Source organism: Schistocerca americana, chromosome 2 (assembly GCF_021461395.2).
Source record: "Schistocerca americana isolate TAMUIC-IGC-003095 chromosome 2, iqSchAmer2.1, whole genome shotgun sequence".
NCBI lineage: Eukaryota > Metazoa > Arthropoda > Insecta > Orthoptera > Acrididae > Schistocerca > Schistocerca americana.
The window spans coordinates 409,224,224-409,247,199 of record NC_060120.1 but is presented as its reverse complement, the minus strand read 5'-3'; the positions used below and the strand labels follow the sequence as shown (position 1 = coordinate 409,247,199).

The 22,976-nt window shown below is 38.5% G+C and overlaps 1 protein-coding gene across 1 annotated transcript in view; it reads left to right on the top strand.

Annotated features, from left to right (window-relative positions):
- The window catches only part of LOC124595172 (probable tRNA (guanine(26)-N(2))-dimethyltransferase), a 54,118-nt gene that overhangs the window by 13,748 nt on the left and 17,394 nt on the right, over positions 1-22,976 (top strand). The window contains exons 3-7 of the mRNA XM_047133784.1: positions 866-1,053; positions 1,366-1,594; positions 5,294-5,442; positions 16,965-17,127; positions 18,582-18,796. Coding sequence (XP_046989740.1) covers positions 866-1,053; positions 1,366-1,594; positions 5,294-5,442; positions 16,965-17,127; positions 18,582-18,796 — 944 coding nt within the window. The remainder of the gene's footprint in view (positions 1-865; positions 1,054-1,365; positions 1,595-5,293; positions 5,443-16,964; positions 17,128-18,581; positions 18,797-22,976) is intronic.

Here is a 22,976-nt window from a genome sequence, read left to right as displayed (position 1 = left end):
TCTTTTTGGCCTGTCACATATGTCACTTTAAAGACCTTTTGCAACTCTTTGAATGACGTGGGTGGGACTAGAGGGTCAAGTAATTTAAATGAAAGGACTACAGAGATGACACATCGTACTATAGATAAGCATAACACTAGGTGAGTATGTATTCATGATGAACAAAATATAGAGAACATAGTGAAGGCATGCAATATTAGAGAGTTCTGGAACATTTGTAAAAGGGAAGGAGGTCTGTGGGAGTGGTCATTGATCAAAGTGGGATTATCACAAAAACTACTTCATGTATGGTTCTGTGTCACCTTTTCCATTAGAAAGGTTCTGAAGTTGAACGACAAAGTGAAATTTCCAATTTCCTTTGAGTGTAAAGGAACTTACGATCTTGACTGATGCAGTTTGTTTGGTATTAGATATGGAACTGAGATGGTAGAGACAACTAAGGTACATCTGAGTGAAGATCATCTGAGAAAGTTTCCTGATGCTGTGTTCTTGCTGGCTTTAAAGATTCTAAACATTCATATTTGAGGGAAGCAGGACATGTGGCTAAGCAAGTCGAAAAGATTCACCAGATTGAGTTAGCAGCACAAGCATGGGTGGTATCTGGAGAACAGGAGTCAGACAGGGATATTGCACTGTTGATGTACCTAAGGAGAAAGTTAGTTGTTGTTTTAAGGCAGTTGCTGCAGTCTTTGTATAGCTTGACAGATAATGGCATCCATCTGTATATGGGGTTCAGACACTGAGAACATAAAAAACAATGAGAAAATTACATTTTGTATTTGCATCATTTTATTGATAAATTTGAATGATACATAGGTTTCTAATATTATGATGCAAGAGTTAATAACTGTTTTACTGGTTTCAGAATGGTATAAGAGTCTTAGAAGCTCTTTCTGCAACTGGTCTGCGAAGCATTCGCTATGCTAAAGAAGTTCCAGGGGTAAAAGAGGTTGTGGCCAATGATATTAGTGAGAAAGCTGTCAAAAGCATTCAGACAAATGTAGCTCATAATGGAGTAGAGGAACTGGTGACTACAACACAATCTGATGCGGGGTAATGATAATTTTCTTTTCAATTTTTCTTCCTTACTCCTCTAAGAACTATATTACAAGAGTGATGGGTAGTCCTGTGAATTAAAATTTGCTATTAATTTTGCTGCAGTTATTTTCTGAACTTCAACAAAGCATAATTTGTTTACTGCCATTTTATGTATTTGTTGTTTTTCTTTTATTATAATATATAGTAAATATAATATTAGTACTTAATACATCACTTATTTCAGTGCAAGTTTTCCTGACACTTTGCAATAATTATTATTAAGAGTTAGGGCCAACAGTAATATTTTTAGTCTTCCTTTTTTTTCAGCATGCTGATGTACCAACACAAGCATCCAAAAGACAGATTTGATGCTATTGACCTTGATCCATATGGGTGCCCCTCTCAGTTCTTAGATTCAGCTGTACAGTCAGTAGCTGATGGTGGCCTTCTGCTTGTCACTAGCACTGACATGGCCGTTCTTGCCGGGAACACACCAGAGACTTGTTATGTGAAATATGGTGCTGTATCTCTCAGGATACGAGCATGTCATGAGATGGTTAGTGTCAATAGCACATAAGAATGTTGCATGTATTTTTATCTTGTGTATCAGTTTCATAGTGTTTCTTATTTAGTGATGTTTCTGTGTGTTTTTATAGAATTCTGTTTCTTTTTCTGTATCAGATTTTAAATTTTTTTTAATGATTCATGTTAAATTGTTGTGAGATTAAACTCCGAAGTTCAGGTAGACTGTGTCACAGTACTTACTTGTTCAGTCTCATTGTTAATACCAGGAGACTCCTGACAATAACTTGTACTGCAACGCATTCAGCTTGAGAATAGTGGAGACTTGCTTATTTCCTGGCCTGTATTGCTTGTTGTTTCTGATGTTTAGTGTGTCATGCATTTTGTTTTAGAGGGACTGTTGATTATCCTTTAATGTATGTGGTATTCAGGGAGCTATTTAACACAAGGACTGTTACACATTATAAATATGCTGATATTTCTGAGCTTTTTGGCGATGCACAAAACTGTAAGAAGGTCCGGTATTGTACTACAACTGGCTTTTTAACAATGAGAGATACTGTACTTCACATCATTGGCTCAAGGAACTATTGTGGTGGTGTCCAGTTTGTTGCCAATCAAAGCATCTTAACCTGTATTCATACCTTGTTTGTATTTTACTTTTGTAAAGGCCTTCATGCCTTCCTAAGTGGAAGTTGTTTGGACCACTGTAGGAACAGATTTATTATTATGACTGATCTTACCTATGAAGAGTTGCAGTTCTTATAAGTTTTTGGGGGCTAGTAGGTAGTGTACTGCTTTTATGAACTCAAATGTGATCTTAAGTAATCCTTTGTTCTGGAAGTCGATACTTCGTATGTAGTGTAGGTACTGATGCTCCAGTTGAAGAACCAGCTTGCACTATAAGCTGCTAACGTTGAGTTTCTCGAATAGCAGTCTTAAGGGATACAAATGGTGTCTGTATCCTCAAACTAGTTGGCACATGGAGAATACCACGAATTAATTTTTCCAGATACCTTTGTATTGTTACCACAAACATCAAACTTTAAATCTGTACATTTCAGATACTATTTTTAGGTCTAATATTTGGTTCATCACCTTATCAAGTAGCAGTTGTAAATATTGGTCAGTCAAATGGATCTTTGATAAAGTATTTGTACCTGGTAATTTGATTGGCAATTCTTTGAGGCAAGGTATCAGATACAGGTCTATGTTGGACTTGTTTTGAAACTGCAACAAATTTATTTTGCACCATTATTTCCACCATTATGGGTTTAAGGTTATAAGTGTGATAACACTCCAGACAAGGCATCTGCAACTGATTTTGATATTGTGTATCCTGAGCAGCACTTTTTGACAACATATAAAATGGCCAAATACTGACTTACGAAGAACCGATTGAGTGTGAGTGACTGCAAACTACACACTTTTTGTTGTTGGTGACTACTGATTCTGGACAACTAATACCACTGCTGTCACTTTATTTTGCTGTAGCTGTATGTTTACTGTGGAAAACACTGGCTGATGAAGAAAATTCTGATTTTCATAAATTTGTGAAATCCTTGTCAGGTGCTGATTGCACTACTGAGGCTACTTTATGAGACAGCCTGGGCAGTTTGAGGATTTCGCTGAGACTTAAGTCAAAAACTCTTAATGCCATTACGCACTTGCGACCAGGTGCTAAATACACTAACGCATTGTGTATGAATGGTTCCATGAAAGCTATGCCGTTGAAGTTACACCGTCGAATGAAATCTGCAAGGACCAAATTGGAATGACCTATTTTGTGTAACATTCACTGTATCTGGGTGGGATGGCTGCTACTTAAATTTGATGACAAATGTACATACTCTACAAACTGCAGATGTGAGCAAATAATGAGTTTCCGGGGTCTTTGAAGGGTGCTAATGTGTTCAGTGCTGTGTACAAATCACTAACAGAAAACAACAATAATGGCTACACAGATTAAGCATGCTACTTTAAGGAAACACAGGACCATTTTGCATGTTTTATTTATTAATATTTCAGCCTGAGGTCTCACAAATGGTATCACTGCCAGTTTAAACTTATTGCCAAGTCATCATTAGACAATCTCAATAAAAAATAAAGAAGAAAGGGGTATTTCCTATCCCATGTCCTCATTTATTGTTTAAACAAGTCATTTGATGGTGATGTGAATATAAGTCAAAACTGGTAATAGTACAATGTATGTGACAATGTTGAAAGACATAACATGAATAAAAACAGCAATATCTTTCTGTGAGCAGCACTACATATCTAGCAATACAGCATACAGTGACAGAGGTTGAATTCCAAACTCTCCTTCAGTTTGTTGAAATTCATGAATGGAGGAGCAGGTGGAACTGATGCCACCTTTTACTGCATCAGGGGATTCAAAAGGAGCTCATACTGCTTTTACTATTGTGGCATCAACTTTTATTAACTCAGATCAAAAACTTTGGCTCCATAATGAAGTAGTTGAAAATGTACTAGTGTTGAAGCCTTGTTGCCATTTAAGTATCCCATGAGGAACTTCGTTACTGAGTTTGTATGTGACTGACAGAAGAGAGCCGTGCTCAAAGAACAAGTCCACTTCATGCAAGATTGTCAAGAGTGAACAAATGTTCCAAACATTTTACAAGTCAATGAATAACATAAACAGTGCACTTCTGTGTAGCTCATTTTATTCTGCTTCTGAGATAGAGGCTTTGCCCATTGAAGTTGCCTGTAGTGGTTCCCCTGCTGAATGTTGCAAGATAGCCAAATGTCTTGTCCCATTTCCAGAATACCATCTGGTGAGAGCTTTGATGAATCCCTTTTCCCTCTCCTTTGATTCAGGATACTAAAGCTACAATTTTATTGGTGCTATAATAATTTTCTGTCTTCAACGACATTGTCTTTCAACATGTTTATGTATGTAATGAACATAATGACTATTAAATACTTCTGTGGGGCACACACTAATCTACTTTCACATCTGACACCCTCTTTTATTTATTAAACGATGGAAACTCCAGGTAGGAATATCAACAATGTGCGAAAAGATAGATGTAAAGAAGACACATCAAGTTGCAGACAGGCACGATTAAAAGAGATTCACATTTATTAAGTGTGACATACTAAATTATGCTTGGTAATGGAAAGTCCTGCTGGTACATAAGTAATTTATGAGCAACATTCATCGCACCCCCCCCCCCCCCCCCCCACCCACCCACCCACACACACACACACACACACACACACACACACACACACACACACACACACACACACACACACACACAGACAGACAGAGGAAAGTTTGAAAGTGTGACTGAATAGAGTGCAGGTTGAGTGGGCTTATGTCGGGTGGAGTGGGCGAGGGAAGAAGGCAGCCTGGAGGGAGAAGCAGATGCATGGGATAGAAATGAGGGAGGTAAACACAGCAGGTGCATCAGATAAGAATGCAATATAATGAGTTTTTTAATCTCTTCAGTGAAGTATGCATTGTTTTGAAACTTTGTTATTGATGAAAACTGTGTGATCTATCATGACTCGCACCTGGGACCTCGCCTTTCATGGGCAGTGCACTTCCCAAATGATTTGCTCAGGCACATGAGGAGTTAATAAATAGGCTAAGCTTTGAATATTATGTGGTGGAAATTTCCAGTGGTGCTTTACTAAATATGTGTAAACATTCTGTTTTTACTTTCCTTTAGTAGTATGATTAAAGGATAAAAATTATCTTTTATAGGCACTGAGGATACTGCTGCAGTGTATCGAAGCCCACGCAAATCGTTATGGACGATACATTGTTCCTCTCCTCTCACTTAGTGTTGACTTCTATATCAGAGTATTTGTCAGGGTATTCAGTGGACCTGTTCACTGCAAACGAACAACGAGGTAAGTGTCAGTTATAATGTTCACTGAAGCTGAAACGATAAATTTTATGTTCTGTTTCTCCAAATGCGTTAAAACTGTGATTTCCATGTATGTAATGTACATCTGTGTGGCTTAATAAAATACCTTGAAATAGTCACACATTTCTTTCTTTGTTTAACTAGCAAAGTATTCTCAGCGCCCTGTAATACGTGTCTTGAATATTCAGTAAATCTGTGAAAAGAAAATCTTGAAACAATTTTTCACATCTGTTTTTTAGATTGTAAAAATTTTGATAGACATATTTCCCTGCTTATTAAACATTATTAATTTAATTTTGGTTTTCCTGAAACTCAGAAACGTATGCAAACCATTCTTCAAGCTGAAGATTGCTGAACCTTGTTTGTTTTTGGTTGCTCCTTTTCTTCCCTTTAAATACCACTGCTTTTTTTCTCCCAATCATAGTAAACGTGTGTATGAAACCATAAGCAGTTTAACAGTACATACAACCTTTTTACTTACCTAAATTAATGCACTTAATATACATGACATGAGGTCTATCAGTTTCATTCTGTAGGTTCCCTCACAGAATTTTGTAAGGTACTTTTGTTTTTAAATAAACTAATTTGGAGAAAATACAGAAAAGTATTCATTCATAAAAAATATGATACTGAAGCTGATAAGAAAATTTAATGCAGTAGTGAAAACATATGGCATCTATTCAGAATATATTATCTCCCCTGTCCCCTCCTTACACTGAGTGTATGAAGCACATCAAATCAGACGAAAGTCTGTTTCATGGATATTACTAATTTGGGTAATATACGATAGCTGATGAGATATGTACAGTGGCTTGCGGGTATTCTGCGATCAATAAACACACCAAAAAAAAACAGAAACATTGCCGAGTTTCTCTGCGATGCTCTTTTCCAATGCTAACTGATATGGTAACCTCCCCGCCCCCCTCTCCACACACACACACACACACACACACACACACACACACACACACACATATTCTATTTCAGTCCTGTCTTCTGTCTTCTAGAGGAAGAACTGCTTGTGAAAGCAGTCATGTCATATACCAACTGTGCTGTAACTTCTGCACAGCCCTTCTGTGAGCATGGCCTCCAGCAAACTGTCCACCTGAAATGAATGGACAGTGCCAAATGGTGGCTTTGGCTAGCCAGTGGCAGAACATCTTGCTGAGTATAGCATGCTCCACTGTAATGGCTAATTCACAACCTGTGCTGTACTGGTTCAAAAGATCCTTGAATTTCTCCGTCTCCCTGGTCTCTGTCTATTCCAAGAACCAGCCTTACACCCCTGTACTCAGTGTCTCCTTGAAGAAAGCTCATGAAATTGCTGTATGCTGTGTCCTGCTATTAGTGCATGTGAATCTGAGTGTGCCAAGAGTAGTGTCACTGTGCATGTGTACTTAAATCAACCACCCACTGTATCAGCATGGGCCACCCACTAGAGGCTGCCTGTAGGAAGCGTGCACACAGCACAGTCTCCACTGTGCCATCTACTGGCAAATGGCACCTGTATGTACACAGAGCAGTGCTTACTCACTCTGACAATGTTCTTTTGCTTTATACTGCTCACATCAGTTGCACCTTCTGTAGGATTCTTTTGTCTTGTTTTGTGTGGAGTCATGAGAGGCTTATTTCTGTTATTTTTCAGAGGTTTGCGAATAAAGATTTTGGTGTGTAAGACTCAAATTTGTGCAAAGTCTTATTCCTTTCATGGATTCCACATGAGGTGTATCAATTACTGTGTCAGCTTGCCACTCCACAAGAACTGGCGGCTCTTATTTTGATCACATGTGAAGTTTATTGTCCAGCCACCGTCGAACGCATGTCATTATAGGGTGAGTTGAATTCTACTGATGCTGCAAGAAACCAAACCAGTCATACAGGCCCTGTGCAGCCAAACTTCACACCCATAGCCATAAGTGTCAGTTAGTTACTGATGCCCATAATGACAGTTATGCAGACTTTACAGTGCTCAGCATAATTATATGTTTAGTGCCAGACAAGGAAGTGTGCCAGAAGTCTTTACTCTCTGTAACCTGCCCCCCCTCCCCCAGTGCACCAATATATTGACAGTTCTGAACGACCAGTTACTTTCACCTCAAAATCTGTCACTCAGCCCAGCAGTATTACTGTCAGGGGAAAAAGAGGCTCTTACCATCATTTATGCTCTCCAGAAATTTCATGCTTTTTGTGTGGCTCCAAGTTTCAACTTATTACTGACCATAAACCATTGGTTTCCTTGTTTAACCCTCACACTTCCATTGACATCGGCTGAGGTCACAATTTATATGCTTTTGAGGTTTTTTTGGGGGTTGCCTTGCACTTTAGTTTCTGACAATGGACCCCAGTTTGTTTCTCGCACCTTCCAATTGTTTTTTCCCCATCACGACTATGATCATGTTATGGTTCTGCCATTCCACCCTCTATCAAATGATGAGGCAGAATGTCTAGTTTGTACATTCAAGTCCCAAATCAAAAAGTTTGTTGAGGATTCTTCACCGGACAATGCCCTTCTCCATTTTCTGAGCACCTATATAGCTTCATGCCTATGGGGGAGTGGAGCTTGACTGAATTACTTCATAGCTAGGAGCCACGCATGCTCCTCTGTTTTCTGCAGCCTGTACTGCATCGGTGGGTGCAAGGGTTTGGTCGCAGGCCCGAGTGGATGCCAGCAGCTGCTGTCTGCCACCAGATACACCACCTTTGTGATGTCTATACTGCCAACGGCCTGGTGACATGTCACTTTGATCAGTTATGGCCCCACTTGCCACCAGAAGCTACTGGTTCACAGGTGTGACCCCCCATTGCTGCAGCTCGTCCCGCCACTCTCCGCCTCAAGCCCATTATTGCCTGCTGTGGAGGCATCCCCGTACCATTGGCTGCCTCTTCCATGGGCAGTGTCCTGGTGTTCCATCTGCTGGGTGCTGGTCCATCTTCAGCCTCGGTACCATTGCTGCAGCATGCTGTTTTGGCCTGGCCGCCTTCACTGGCCTCCTCACCATCACCACCTCAGCCATTGTTGCCAATGGGTCCAATCAGGCTCCTCCACACACAGCCCTGTCTGCTGATGACAACACAGAAATGGTGATGGCACCCACCTCCTAATGCTTTTGCCAGTCTCTGCACGGACCCAGCACCCTTGGGCATGCCAACATCTCTGCGTATTGTGGCCCTATGCTGCTGTACCTGCCCAGCATATTGTCCTGCCCCCAGCGTCAGCACTGGCTGCTGCCACTCGGGATCTGATGAATCTATCTCTCGTTGGGCTGCTGGCGTCTCCTCCCTCACCTGGTCACCATCTTTGCATAAGGGAGTGATGTACTGTATTCTGCTATTAGTGCATTTAAGTGTGAGTGCACCAAGTGTAGTGTCATTGCGCATATTTACTTAAATCAACCGCCAATGTATCAGCTCGAGCCAACCACTAGAGGCCATCTGTGGGAAGCTAGCACACAGCGTGGTCTCTGCCGCTTCATCTACCAGTGACTCACACCTATATAAGCGCAGAGTACTGGTGACTCACTTTGGCTATGTTCTTTTAGTTTGTACTACACATATCAGATGTTCTATACATTGCATGTTCCGTATGATTCTTTTCTCTTGTTATGTGTGGAGTCATGAGAGTTTTATTTCTGTTATTGTTGAGATGTTTATGAGTAAAGCTATATTTGTGTTATTTGGATTGGTTTCATGTATTACTTGGTTACTACAGTATAAGCTGGTTATCAGGAACTGCTCTGTATATTTTACATTACACAGTTCTTTTGTTAGCTATCACTTTTTCCATATTTATCAATAAAACACCTGATGACAGTTCCCATTCACACAAAAAATATACTGCACCATTCCCTTCACCAAGATGACATATAGAACAAAACTTATAGAGCATTTTCACTACCCAGCTCTAACCTTATAGTGTCACAACAGTGGCTGTACTGTATGAAAAATACTGCACTTCTTATGGTCCATGATGTAACTACACAAATAGTAGGTAGTAAAACGTAAACTTTCACAGCTGTAATTGTCACAATTAATAAAATATTCCAGGCTGTTATGACGTGGCTGAAGGGATCTCACTTTAAAACACAATGTTTTGTCCACATCTGCTGAGGACATTTTCAGTAGGGATTGTAGTTTTATTGAATGTCCGATTCACACCCTGGCTTGCTACTGACTATCAGTAGCAAGCCAGAGTGTGAGTCAGACATTCAGCAAAGCTACAATCTCCCTTGAAAATGTCCACCGCAGATGGGAACGAAACGTTGGGCTTTAAAATGAAATCCCTTCAACCACGGCATAATAGTCCAGAATATTTTATTAATTGTGAAATAATAGATATTCATTGCGTATGTGCAGTAAATGCCCAAAATGCCAGTAATTCACAGACAGACTCAAAAGAGAAGTGCATGAAAAGTAACATAAGTCAGTGGTGAAGTTCACATGTTATTAAGTTGCATGAATACACCGAGAGTATTAGTGATGACAGGAGACTTCTCTAAATGGTATTACGTATGCTGATTGGGACCGGTCTCAGAATGGATTTTAGCATAAAACAGAATAGTCACAGTCTCATGACATTTCACATAGGCCTACACGTTACTCATATGCTAACCTGGCACTGACTCTTGCAGAGATGGGGGCATGGCTGACACCCCTACATGACGTTACGCAATTGCGTGCTGGTCACAAGAATTTTACTAGTGTGTGTGACAGGGAGATGTTAATGTGTTAATAGTAGTTCACATACTGAAGATTTTGAGTGGGGTTGGCCATATAAAGACCTGATGTATGAACACTTTAGTATTTTTGAAACTGCATAATGGTATGAAAAGCTGCTAGGTTATAGTTTGCTAATTTTGATGATCTTTATATTGTGATAGTGATTTGGCTTGCAAAATCTGTGGGTTAATAATAAAATGTACAAGTTCATAGAACTATTTTTATGCGTGCAATGGAATAACACATTTATGAGTACAGCCACCACATTGAAATACATGAGGTATTGTAAAATTTCTTAATTAACAGCTTAATTACTTACTGTGGGTGACATTCAGTTCATAAAAATTAGGGCAAGGAAAGTAGTGGTAAAAGCCGGCATCTAACAAGTGCAGTGGGTAAATTTTCAATGAAAAATCATGGTTTTTCCAAACTTTAACATCAGTTATCTGATAAGTTAATTGGTTTCAGGAAAATCAAAACATGTTACTCTGAAGTCTGGATGCCAATCTGTGTAATGAGTAGTGTCAGTACGTCCAAAATAACATATTAGTTCACTCACAGTCTGCTACTGCATACTGTAGTGATAAATGTAGCTCTTAATATCTTATTAATTAACCTGGTTTCCAGTAAAAGTAGATACTTTAATGGTATCAAAATATTGAAAAGAATATTCTGAATAATAAATCTTATTGAGGAAAATGTGTGACTATCCCCTCTGAACAACATGATGCAGTCATGCTTATGATCATGTGGTGCTACAGTATGCATGAAGTTTCAAACAGAAATGTAACAAAAGGCCTTATGAGCAGAGTATGTCATCATAGCTGTGCATGAGCAGTAATGCCCATTTTCTGGGCTCTCTGGCAACTGCTCAAACAAACCTATTTCTAATAGGTTGCAGGAAAATTTTGCGGTTGTGGCTTGGGAAGTGTTTCTTTCAAAATAAACTTTATTGCGAAAATGTGTGACATATTTCTTAAATCATAGAGCATTTGACTCTCATCCAAAACTTAACACTTTGAGGACAAGCCACTTAGAAAAATTTCATGCCCAGAAGACCAGCCATTTATGTCATCATCTGAAAGTTTATTGGCACATTTGTGTTCGAAATATCTTAAAGAGTAACACACACAAGAAAAGACCAATATTATTTGTAGCTTTTCTTGAAGGTAAACTATATGCATATTAATTGAAGCCACGAACTTTTTCTATTTGTGTGTTCGCACTACTTAACTATGATATTGATATTGGCTTACATCTCCTATGCTCTGACTGTCTGCTGTCATTGGATGGCAAGATCATGTGATGTGAACTACCATAGACTGACAAAAGTGTGTCACAAATTTATAAAACCTTTACCATTCACAGGATTGATAAGTTTTCATCCCCGAGGGAAAATATACTGTCACTTAACATGTAAAAAGTGTATTTTCACTCAGGAAAAAGTGTATTTTTAAACAGAAAATCGAAAATTTTTCCCCCTTGTCCGCATATATGCTCTGAGCATTCTTGTTCCTCTGTTGTATCTTCCCCTCCCAGTTGCTCTCCCATCTTTTTGTGTGCCGTGTACAACTCCCCCAGCCAGTGGCCAGAGCAAATTTGCTATTTGGGGTGCCTGCTGCTTCTCCTTCCCATACTCCCCAGCCATCAAACACCCTTGCCTAAAATGTCTCCCACTCTCTGCTTCCCTTTCTCTCCTCGCCTACTGCATCGAACACAATCCCTCAACCCAGTTGAGCTGCAGTGCTGGTGGAATGTCAGCTACAGTCATGTAGTTGTACGGATGTACGATTGTGTTTCCTCAGTAGCTCTAAAGATAGATTCTATGAAAGCTAGGAACTTTCTCAGTCATAAACATGTGCCTAGCAATGACTTAGCACCACAACCATTAGCGAGTTGGTATCCTTACTCCTCGGATCTAAAATCTGATGTACAGCCTGTTCCAAAGTGATATTTACAATTTTGATGACATATATTTCGTAAATGGGGATGCGTAGAAAGATGTGGATTGTAGCATAATGTGCTCATACACACCTGAAGTTTTTAGAAAACATTTAAAGGAGTTCATTGTGTGCGCCATCTGTAGCGTGCATAATATCTAACAAGGAAACAGTCCCAAATATCAATAATCAATCTTGATGAAACTTGCTGGGTATGTGGAGGGGTCAGAATAATGCAATACACATGTTTTCATTTCTATCCAATTTCATTTTTAAGGAGTAAAACATGCCCCAAAAGGTAATTTGGCAAATTAGGTTTGGAGGCAATTTCTTTGAAATGAAGATATATAAAAAATGTTTCTCATATAAAAGTTGACAAAACATGACATTTTTGAAAGATGTATAACCAAATTTTACAATAATTTGAAATTTTGTACATCCATCAGTGTATGTTGAAAAACGAAAGCTTTTGTCACAACATATATTAAGGAAGCTTTCAAGGTACATATATCCATGTATAATAAAGCGGTTTCGGAAATTCCATTTTTTTTTTTTTTTAATAAGCTTCACACAATCTGCTGTCTGAGTATTTTCAACACACCTAATTAAAGTATCTAAACATTCATTATTATTCTAATTATTTATTTTACTTATATTTGTTTAATATTTTAAATTCTTGTTTTATGATTTACATTGATTCTTTTTTGTTTTGTTTTTTAGTTTACCATTTCACATATGTGTAATTTGTTAATTGAAAATTATAAGTAACTCATCGTTATGACACAAAATCATTACAATAATGATAATATGAAAATAAATGCTTAAAACATAATGTTTTCATACACCATGCACATGAAATGAATGATATTTCGTTACGTAATATACACAACAGAGAAGACAGTGTAAAACAAAATTCTGCAGGGTTTAAAATTGTCACGGGTGATCCTCTAAATATCCTGATTTGTTTCGAGCATATTTCAGTACAATGGTAAGCCTTGGCAAAGTGAACTGAATATGTACTACTGACTGCAGCTTGATTATATTGTTTCTCAACTGGAGATTGATATTACTACATTCAGGGGAGCTAGATCTGTAAACCTTATCACAAAGTACTTCCATCGTTGACGGCCTTTTACACTTCACGACTGTACCTCTGCCATCGAGCCCTTTGGGATCACCAGTTGAACAAGTTCCTTGTCTTCTGATACAACGCTCTGTACAGATTTTCACACTGACTGCCCCAATAATGTAACAATAGCACAGATTTTTCTCCCTCACTGGGAAAGAAATCATCTTTCAAATATTTGATCTGGTCAGATGTTTCTTTACCAGATTTTGATGTTGTCACTATAATATTTGGGGCTTCAAAAAGAGAGTCTTGAATTCTCAGTCCAAACTCTCTATTAGTTTCTTTTAAAACTACAAAAAGGCTTGTGCTCAGTGTGGGTGTTGAGGGAGGGGGGCAACACTTTGACTCTCATATGTTGAAAATACTCTTGACACTACATTGTATTCATTGTATTTTTCAAAAATGGTATTTCAAAAACCAGCTTTATTAAACATGGTAATATGCAGCTCGAAAGCTGCTTTAATTTATGTTGTTACTAAAGTTTTCATTTTTCAAAATTAATTAATGGTGGTGGGGTATTTCAAAAAATTTTAAATGATTACAAAATTTGATCATACCATTTTCAAGAACCTTACTTACATATCAACATTTTTATATATAATTGTTTTGAAGATACTCCCTCCTAACCCACTATGCCAAATTACCTTTTGGTGTGTGTTTTACCCTTAAAAGCAAAATTGGACACAAATAGAAAAATATGTTTTGCATTAATTTGCTTCCTCTGCACACCAGCCAAGTGTTATCAAGATCATTTATTGGCACTTGGGAATGTTCCCTTGTAAGTGATATTCCAATTCCTCTGGCTTAGCATGTCCTCATTTATATATGCAATAGCTGCTCTGATGTGAACTCACAGTACCTGCAGGTCCTGAACCAGGCTTTGGTAGACAGTATCTTTCACAAAAAAATTAATGGGATTATGTGTCTATAAGTCGTTTTTTGTATAAGATGGTTGAGGGACTTAGGCTGTTAAGTATAAAATGTAAAATTGAAAACACATCTATATTTTGATTGCTCTTATCTTCAATTGATGGATGAAGGAATCACGCTGTTGAAAGTAGAAGTCTACAGATACCAGTTCCTTAATGCTGGCCACTATTTCAACCGCACATGAGGTGGGATTCTCCTACATGTTGGTCATGGGGCCTGAAGATGGCTCAGTGAAACACTGAAACTGGTCACATAAACAAAAATTACATTCAGAATTTAATTTTACATTTTATTTTTAATGGGATTATGTGTAGAGGCCTTGGGGGCAAGGAAATGGATTCTCTTCTACCAATCTAACAACTTGGAAATGTGTCGTCCACAACCCTCCTGATGATCAAGGCCTGGCAAGGGCACCACCCTGCTGGAGCATGATGTCAGTTTGCAATTCTTCGACTTGTGGACATTTAAACTATTGCAGAATGTCCAGATAACAGTTGAGGTTATTGAGGTGTCTTCAAACTTATTTCATATCCAAATGGTTCATTTCTGAACGAGAGTCCCTTATGAAAATATTATCCACGAGGTCTCCTCTACATAGATTGTCCATAAAGTAATAAGATGGGCCGCTGAGTAGCATTCCAGTCACCAGCAGCGTGCTCCGCAGCAGGGTTATTCGTGGTATGCACTCTAAGCTAAGCAATGCTCTGGGCGACAGTTGTGTCCAAGCTCTGGTACAGTGAGGAGTGCATGGTGCAAAAGCTGTTATTGATATTCTGTCATGCCAGAAGCTTCATCATGACAGTGGGCTGAAGTTCCACTGACAATGGTCCAGCCTACACCACCTGCATTATCTACATCTACATCTACATATGTACTCCGCAATCCACCATACAGTGCGTGGCGGAGGGTACTTCGTACCACAACTATCATCTTCTCTCCCTGTTCCTCTCCCAAACAGAACGAGGGAAAAATGACTGCCTATATGCCTCTGTACGAGCCCTAATCTCTCTTATCTTTGTGGTCTTTCCGCAAAATGTAAGTTGGCGGCAGTAAAATTGTACTGCAGTCAGCCTCAAATGCTGATTCTCTAAATTTCCTGAATAGTGATTCACGAAAAGAACGCCTCTTTTCCTCTAGAGACTCCGACTCGAGTTCCTGAAGCATTTCCGTAACACTCGCGTGATGATCAAACCTACCAGTAACAAATCTAGCAGCCCGCCTCTGAATTGCTTCTATGTCCTCCCTCAATCCGACCTGACAGGGATCCCAAACACTCGAGCAGTACTCAAGAATAGGTCATATTAGTGTTTTATAAGCGGTCTGCTTTACAGATGAACCACATCTTCCCAAATTCTACCAATGAACCGAAGACGACTATCCGCCTTCCCCACAACTGCCATTACATGCTTGTCCCACTTCATATCGCTCTGCAATGTTACGCCAAAATACTTAATTGACTTGACTGTGTCAAGCACTACACTACTAATGGAGTATTCAAACATTACAGGATTCTTTTTCCTATTCACCTGCATTAATTTACATTTATCTATATTTAGAGTTAGCTGCCATTCTTTACACCAATCACAAATCCTGTCCAAGTCATCTTGTATCCTCCTACAGTCACTCAACGACGACACCTTCCCATACACCACAGCATTATCAGCAAACAGCCGCACATTGCTATCCAGCCCATCCAAAAGATCATTTATGTAGATAGAAAACAACAGCGGACCTACCACACTTCTCTGGGGCACTCCAGATGATACCCTCACCTCCGATGAACACTCCCCATCGAGGACAAACTGGGTTCTGACTGTCTACCTGGCCCGGATAGATGTTGCAACCTTGCCATGAGCCCACCAGACTTTCTTCTGTTCCAAAAGCTCAAGAGAAGCCTTTTCATCAATGTTCCCCTCATGCAATGGACTGCCACAGAGTCTCAGAAAGAGGTTACAGCAACTGACTTCTAGGGAGCCTTTGCAGCTTAAGGATCGCATTGGTGCCCAAGGAGAAGTTTTTTTTTTTTTTTTTTTTTTTTTTTTGTATGTGTGTGTAACGTCTCCCTCTAACAGACAGTTCACCATCAATAGCATCACAGGATTTGAACCATCTTACCCCTAGGTCGAGCACCACCACACAAACATACATTAGTAACCTCGTCATGAATGCAGGTGCCCAGGAGAGTATTTTGAAGAATTTTAACAATACATACTGAGTGAATGAATAAATTCTTTTTGCCAGACTCAGTTCCTTTATGGACAAACCCCATACAATCCGTAGAAGCTTGTAATAGGAATTCTGAAACAGTATATATAGATTTGCAGCTTGAAACACCTCATGACGTATGCTACAGAAGATATTAGAATTGTAACAATATACAATATCAGTTAGCATTCCCACATTCAATGAATTGATGGACAGTGATATAAATGATTTCCATTAAAGCTGTACTATGCTGTAATTAATTGTACCCTAAGAGATATGCAGAGGCGTTAAAGGACACTCCTAGTTTTTTTTTTTCCATTTCAATATTGCATTTGATTTGTGTATCTATGTTTGCTGCAACTACATCACAGTCGCTGGTCATATTCTCCATATGGACAATGGTAAGAAATGCAAGCCAAAGAGGAAAAGTGATGATGGAGACTGTTTTAATTGCACGGAAAGCAAACAAACAAACAAACAAGCACAAGCGTTTGCGTGCGCGCAGATTGTTTTAAGAAGCCATGAACTTCAGTCATTCATTTAAAAACTTGTTTCATTTGTGTTCAATCTTTCAAATTGTTTCAGCAAGCTGGCAATGGTATTCACTTGCGTAGGATGTGAGTCAGTCACTCTGCAGCCCTTGGGTCTTGTTCATCAACATCCGGACAAGCCACACATTGACAAGTTCTCTCTTCCAAGTGCACCTTCTGTTGGTGTAACCTGTGAACACTGTGGCCATAAACATCGTGTACGTTGAGCTATCTACTTTCTTTCCTTTTCAAAGTAGCTCCTTAGACCGTACATAATAAAGTAACGTTTCGAGACTAGTATTCACATTTGTTACCAACTTAGTTGTAGAGGTTTTCAGTGAATTATGTTAATACAAATACTCAGTACCATTTCTGGTCACAAAGATGATGTGCATTTTCATGTTTTGTTGTACATTGACTAATTCATTAGATTTTTGGTCTGTGGGTGCGAAACCTTCATTTCTTCAATGATATTTCAACTGTATATCTGTAGATTGATGTATCAGTTGAAAAAATGGATTTTGTGTGACTGCATGCCCCAAATCCAAAGTCTCATAAAGGAGACATCTGTACTACTGTGGGTCTTTTGCAACTTTATCCATTGTATTATCAGAAAAGATATTTGTAAAGAGATGTCTTGTGCATTGATTTATGAAAATTTTACATTAATTTACACTTGAATAGTACTGTCATCAAGTATTGTCAGTGTGCAGAATTAATTGATGAGCAGTCGACTTGTTAATGAAAGAGAGGAATTTTGTAAATATATGTTGTAGTACAGAGAGTAATCTAACTCTCAAAGCTTGCACAGGCAAAAGACTTGCTCTCCCGCCAGTGTGCCCAAATTGGGAAGGGTAGTGATCTCAGTATGGGCGGACGTTGGGGACATGGAAGAGACATGATGTGGGAAGAGGGAGGTGTAGCGGAATATGAAGTTACAAAGATCATGAGGAACACTGTAGGTATGATCTGGGAAATTGAGTGCCACCTGTGATGCAGCAGGATAAAGCAGCTGCTAGAAAAGGTGTCTTGGGGGAGGGTGGGGTGGCAATTGAAGGAAGAGTTACAAAACAATTCCTTTATGCTTGTGACACATTTGGCAGGTTTGATCAGAGAAGGTTGTGGGGCCACCACGTATCTTGAACAGTATGGTAGAGAATGTGAGTGAGGAGCCAATGTGCAGTTTGATATTCTTCATATATGTAGAACTTTGAAACCAACTGCTACGTGGAACAAAATCTTCCACATTCACCAGGGCATCATAGACATTTGACCTACACTGCAGTCATTATCTTTGTAGATATATTAATGCTATATCCACATCCACTGAGAATTCTATAGTCTTGACTTTCTAAGAAAAGAAAAGTACTAACATCCTCTTTATTACTTTAATTTCATTTTTTATTACTAGGAAACATTTTTAGAAGAATAATCCATGAAATCAATGCAGAAACACAGGGTTTTTAACAAACAAACCTTTTATTCTGAAAATGATTTAAATTTATGGCAACATGTTTTACAGTCAATTGAAGTGCAATAATATGACACAAATTATTGATAAACCGTTTGAAAACTGTACTAGGCAACTAATGTTAACCCAGGCTTCACTCTACTGTTTTCACTGGATAATGTCCTTACTCATCACTTATTGTTTGTCATTGTATACCAACAGATTGGGGGTCCTGTTTGGAGTGCCAACATACATGACATGGACTTCGTATCAAAGCTAGAGACCATCGTACAAGAACGTGAATTTGGTACCAAAAAGCGAATGCAGGGTATGTTGGCTCTAGTGAGCGAAGAATTACCGGATGTTCCATTGTATTATACAGTAGACAAGTTGTGTTCTACTATTCGCTCAGAAACAATGTCTCTTCTTCATTTCAGGTTTGTGTTAGCAGCATTAATCTGTAAGACTTGTGTTCATATAAAATCTAATTTAATCTGTTATGACTAAAATTATATTATGGGTTCTAACTGCCCAAAAATCTACTAATAATAAACAAGTATTAACAACAGTACAAAAGGAGATGCCAAAGATTCACTAAAGTGGCATGAATATAAAAAGTAAACAAACTGAAGGTTATCTTAATAGAGTGTTACAATTTACATAGAGAACAGTGCCATAGAAGCATGACTTATCAGTATGGTATGATGTTATTTGAGTTGGTTTCTAAATATTGTACCTACAAATCAGTAACAGTTTTAAGCCCTAGAATTTGAAGATAATGAATGCTGAGAAATGTGAAAAATTATGCAGTTGAAACTGGAGATACTCTTAAAGTTCATCGAGTTTGTGCCACCAAAATTATATGGCACATCACAATATCATTCAGTAATCACAGTTACTGCCACATCTTCCTGTAAAGAGTGTGGATCACACACTTTAATGTAGTTGTGGCTCATTAGTCAGTTATACTGCAGCTAATTAATGTTTTGTGAGTTTACATGTTACTCAGTACCATGCATCTAGATTCATTATAGTTTCTCTCAGATGAAAATGTGTTTTGATTAAGCAAGAGGTAGATAACTTTATTATGAAACAGTTAAAACAGTCACATTGTTCCTGTTACAGTTTGACTATCTAACGGCTTCCAGGGACAACAAAAATGTGATCATCAGTATGTTGTATAATTATTGACTATATTTAACCATTTAATATGCTGTCATAATTCACTCATTAAGAGGTATAATCTTATGTTCAAAAATTAACACAATAAGTACAGTATTAAAGTTAGAAAATGTATATGTCTTGGGGCTGTGTAATGCATGGTGTGCAAATTAAATTCATCCAGACTATATTCATCCAGTATTTGAGAATGAGGGTACTTAGTGACTTGCAACAACTTTTATGCGTAATTTAAAACCTATTTGAGTTTTCATTGTTATTGCAGTAAAACTTCAGCATCAGAAATATCTTTTCAATTTATTATTTTTTACTACTCACTCTATTCACAACACATTTTCTAGACAGAAACCACACATACCACTGAATGTACCCTCAAAATTATATCATTGTACAACACATGTTTCAGGAAATATGAAGTCATAAACATTGAGATGTGTCAGAAACTCCACTAACCAGAATATTTCCACATGTATATTTGGAACAAATGCTTTGATGTCACCTGTCACTATATGAAATAGGGTCATTAGCTCCACCTTACTTAGTGAAACTCTAGGAATTACTTATTACAGTATTTACCAGAGTATAAGACAACCCTGTATGGTTAAATGATGATGACGTCCTCTTTGCTAAAATATTCTGGGGGTAAAGTAGTCCCCCATTCGGATCTCTAGGCGGGGACTACTCAGGAGGGCATCGTTATCAGGAGAAAGAAAACTGGCGTTCTATGTGTTGGAGCATGGAATTTCCGATCCCTTAATCGGGCAGGTAGATTAGAAAATTTAAAAAGGGAAATGGATAGGTTAAAGTTATATGTAGTGGGAATTAGTGAAGTTCGGTGGCAGGAGGAACAAGACTTCAGGTCAGGTGAATACCGGGTCATAAATACAAAATCAAATAAGGGTAATGCAGGAGTAGGTTTAGTAATGAATAAAAAATAGGAGTGCGGGGTAAGCCACTATGAACAGCATAGTGAGCGCATTATTGTAGCCAAGGTAGATGCGAAGCCCACACCTACCACAGGAGTACAAGTTCATATGCCAACTAGCTCCGCAGTTGACGGAGAGATTGATGAAATGTTTGATGAGATAAAAGAAATTATTCGGATAGTGAAGGGAGACGAAAATTTAATAGGCAAGGGTGACTGGAATTTGAAAGTAGGAAAAGGAATAGAAGGAAAAGTAGTAGGTGAATATGGGAAGGGGGTAAGGAATGAAAGAGGAAGCTGACTGGTAGAATTTTGCACAGAACATAACTTAATCGTAGCTAACACTTGGTTCAAGAATCATGAAAGAATGTTGTATACATGGCAGAGGCCTGGAGATACTGGAAGGTTTCAGTTAGATTATATAATGGTAAGACAGAGACTTAGGAACCAGGTTTTAAATTGTTAGACATTTCCAGGGGCAGATGTGGACTCTGACCACAATCTATTGGTTATGAACTGTAGATTAAAACTGAAGAAACTGCAAAACGGTGGGAATTTAAGGAGATGGGACCTGGATAAACTGACAGAACCAGAAGTTGTAGAGAGTTTCAGGGAGAAAATTAGGGAACGATTGCAAAGAATGGGGGAAAGAAATACAGTAGAAGAGGAATGGGAAGCTTTGAGAGATGAAATAGTGAAGGCAGCAGAGGGTCAAGTAGATAAAAGGACGAGGGCTAATAGAAATCCTTGGGTCACCGAAGAGATATTGAATTTAATTGATGAAAGGAGAAAATATAAAAATGAAGTAAATGAAGCAGGCAAAAAGGAATACAAACATCTCAAAAATTAGGTCAACAGAAGTGCAAAATGGCTAAGCAAGGATCGCTAGGGGACAAATGTAAGGATGTAGAGACACATATCACTACGGATAAGTACATACTGCCTACAGGAAAATCAAAGAGACCTTTGGAGAAAAGAGAACCACTTGTATGAATATCAATGTACTTGACAGTATTATGGAAATGGAAGAGGACATAGATGAAGATGAAATGGGAGGTATGATACTGCATGAAGAGTTTGACAGAGCCCTGATAGAACTAAGTCAAAACGAGGCCTGCAGGAGTAGACAACATTCCATTAGAACTACTGATAGCCTTGGGAAAGCCAGCCCTGACAAATCTCTACCATCTAGTGAGTAAGATGTATGAGACAGGCGAAATACCCTCAGACACATCCCCTTTGTTCCAGTGGTGTCCCAATGAGTGACAAAATCACAACACAAAACACACAAGTATGCCACTGGACCTTATAGTCTCCTGCAGAAATGAATAGAATTGTTTAGTATTTGTCCAATTTTTAAATCCGTTCAGTTCTGACTGCAAATAGATTCAGGCAGACGGCAGTAGATGTAAAATATTGCAAAAAAAGTCTAATAACAGAGTTTCAAGAACTGGCTTTAAATGATGACTCTAGGAATGTACTACAACCATCTACCCCCATTGTCCACAAAAGGATGTGAGGACAAGATTAGAATAATTACAGCCCACACAGAGGCATTCAAACAGCCGCCCCATATGTGAATGAAACAGGAAGAAATCCTAACAACTTGTACTGTGGGATGTATCCTCTGCCATGCGCGTCACAGTGGTTTGCAGAGTATGGATGTAGATGTATAGTTTTCCATGGTTGGAAACATGATGTAATTTGCTGCCCACACCCTACTCCACTCCCTGCACTCGTCTAGTTTTCAACCAAGCTGGTATCACTATTCCCCCTCTACCCCAATTGTAGTGCTGTGCCTGAGCAACTGTGAAACACACACTGAAAAATCTTCTAGTGTGCAAGTCATATGGAATATCAGTAACTAATACATAAATAAAGGATTATGGCCATGATTCAGACCAGTTCTCCCCTCCCACCACCTACTGACAACTGTTAGTACCATCTTCACGACAGCCCTTGCCGCTGCAATTTATTCTCACGAAAACAATTACAGTTCAATATAATTTATTTTGTTTGTTAGACATTTCATTGTGACTTAATTTTCATTCTTGTTTCATTAGGATGTCACCACTATGTTCTAAACCTGATTAAAAGATGGTGACATTTTTACCCGATATTCTAATATGTGAACAGTGACTGAATTTCTGATTTGCAACCCACTTAGTAAATCATTACTGACTCTCATAATTTAATTAAATGTTGATCTCTGTTCAGAATCAAGTAATGTTTTTTGAGAGTCAAAATGTCCACTTTTGAATGTTACCCTTACCTTAAAAGGAGTATTAATGTTTGTACACAATATCCATATATGTCTGAGAAGTTTTACTGCAAATCTGCTCAAATACAACAAGAGTTTGTAAGTACTGTTTCCTCCAGTGTTTCACAGAATCATCAGATTTTAAGCAGAGCAATAGATTGTTGTAGTGGATAGTTCATAGTTTCTTGCCTACACCTTCCACTACTGTTGCATGGGTCAAACCTCACCTGATTGTTCGAGCAACATCAATACT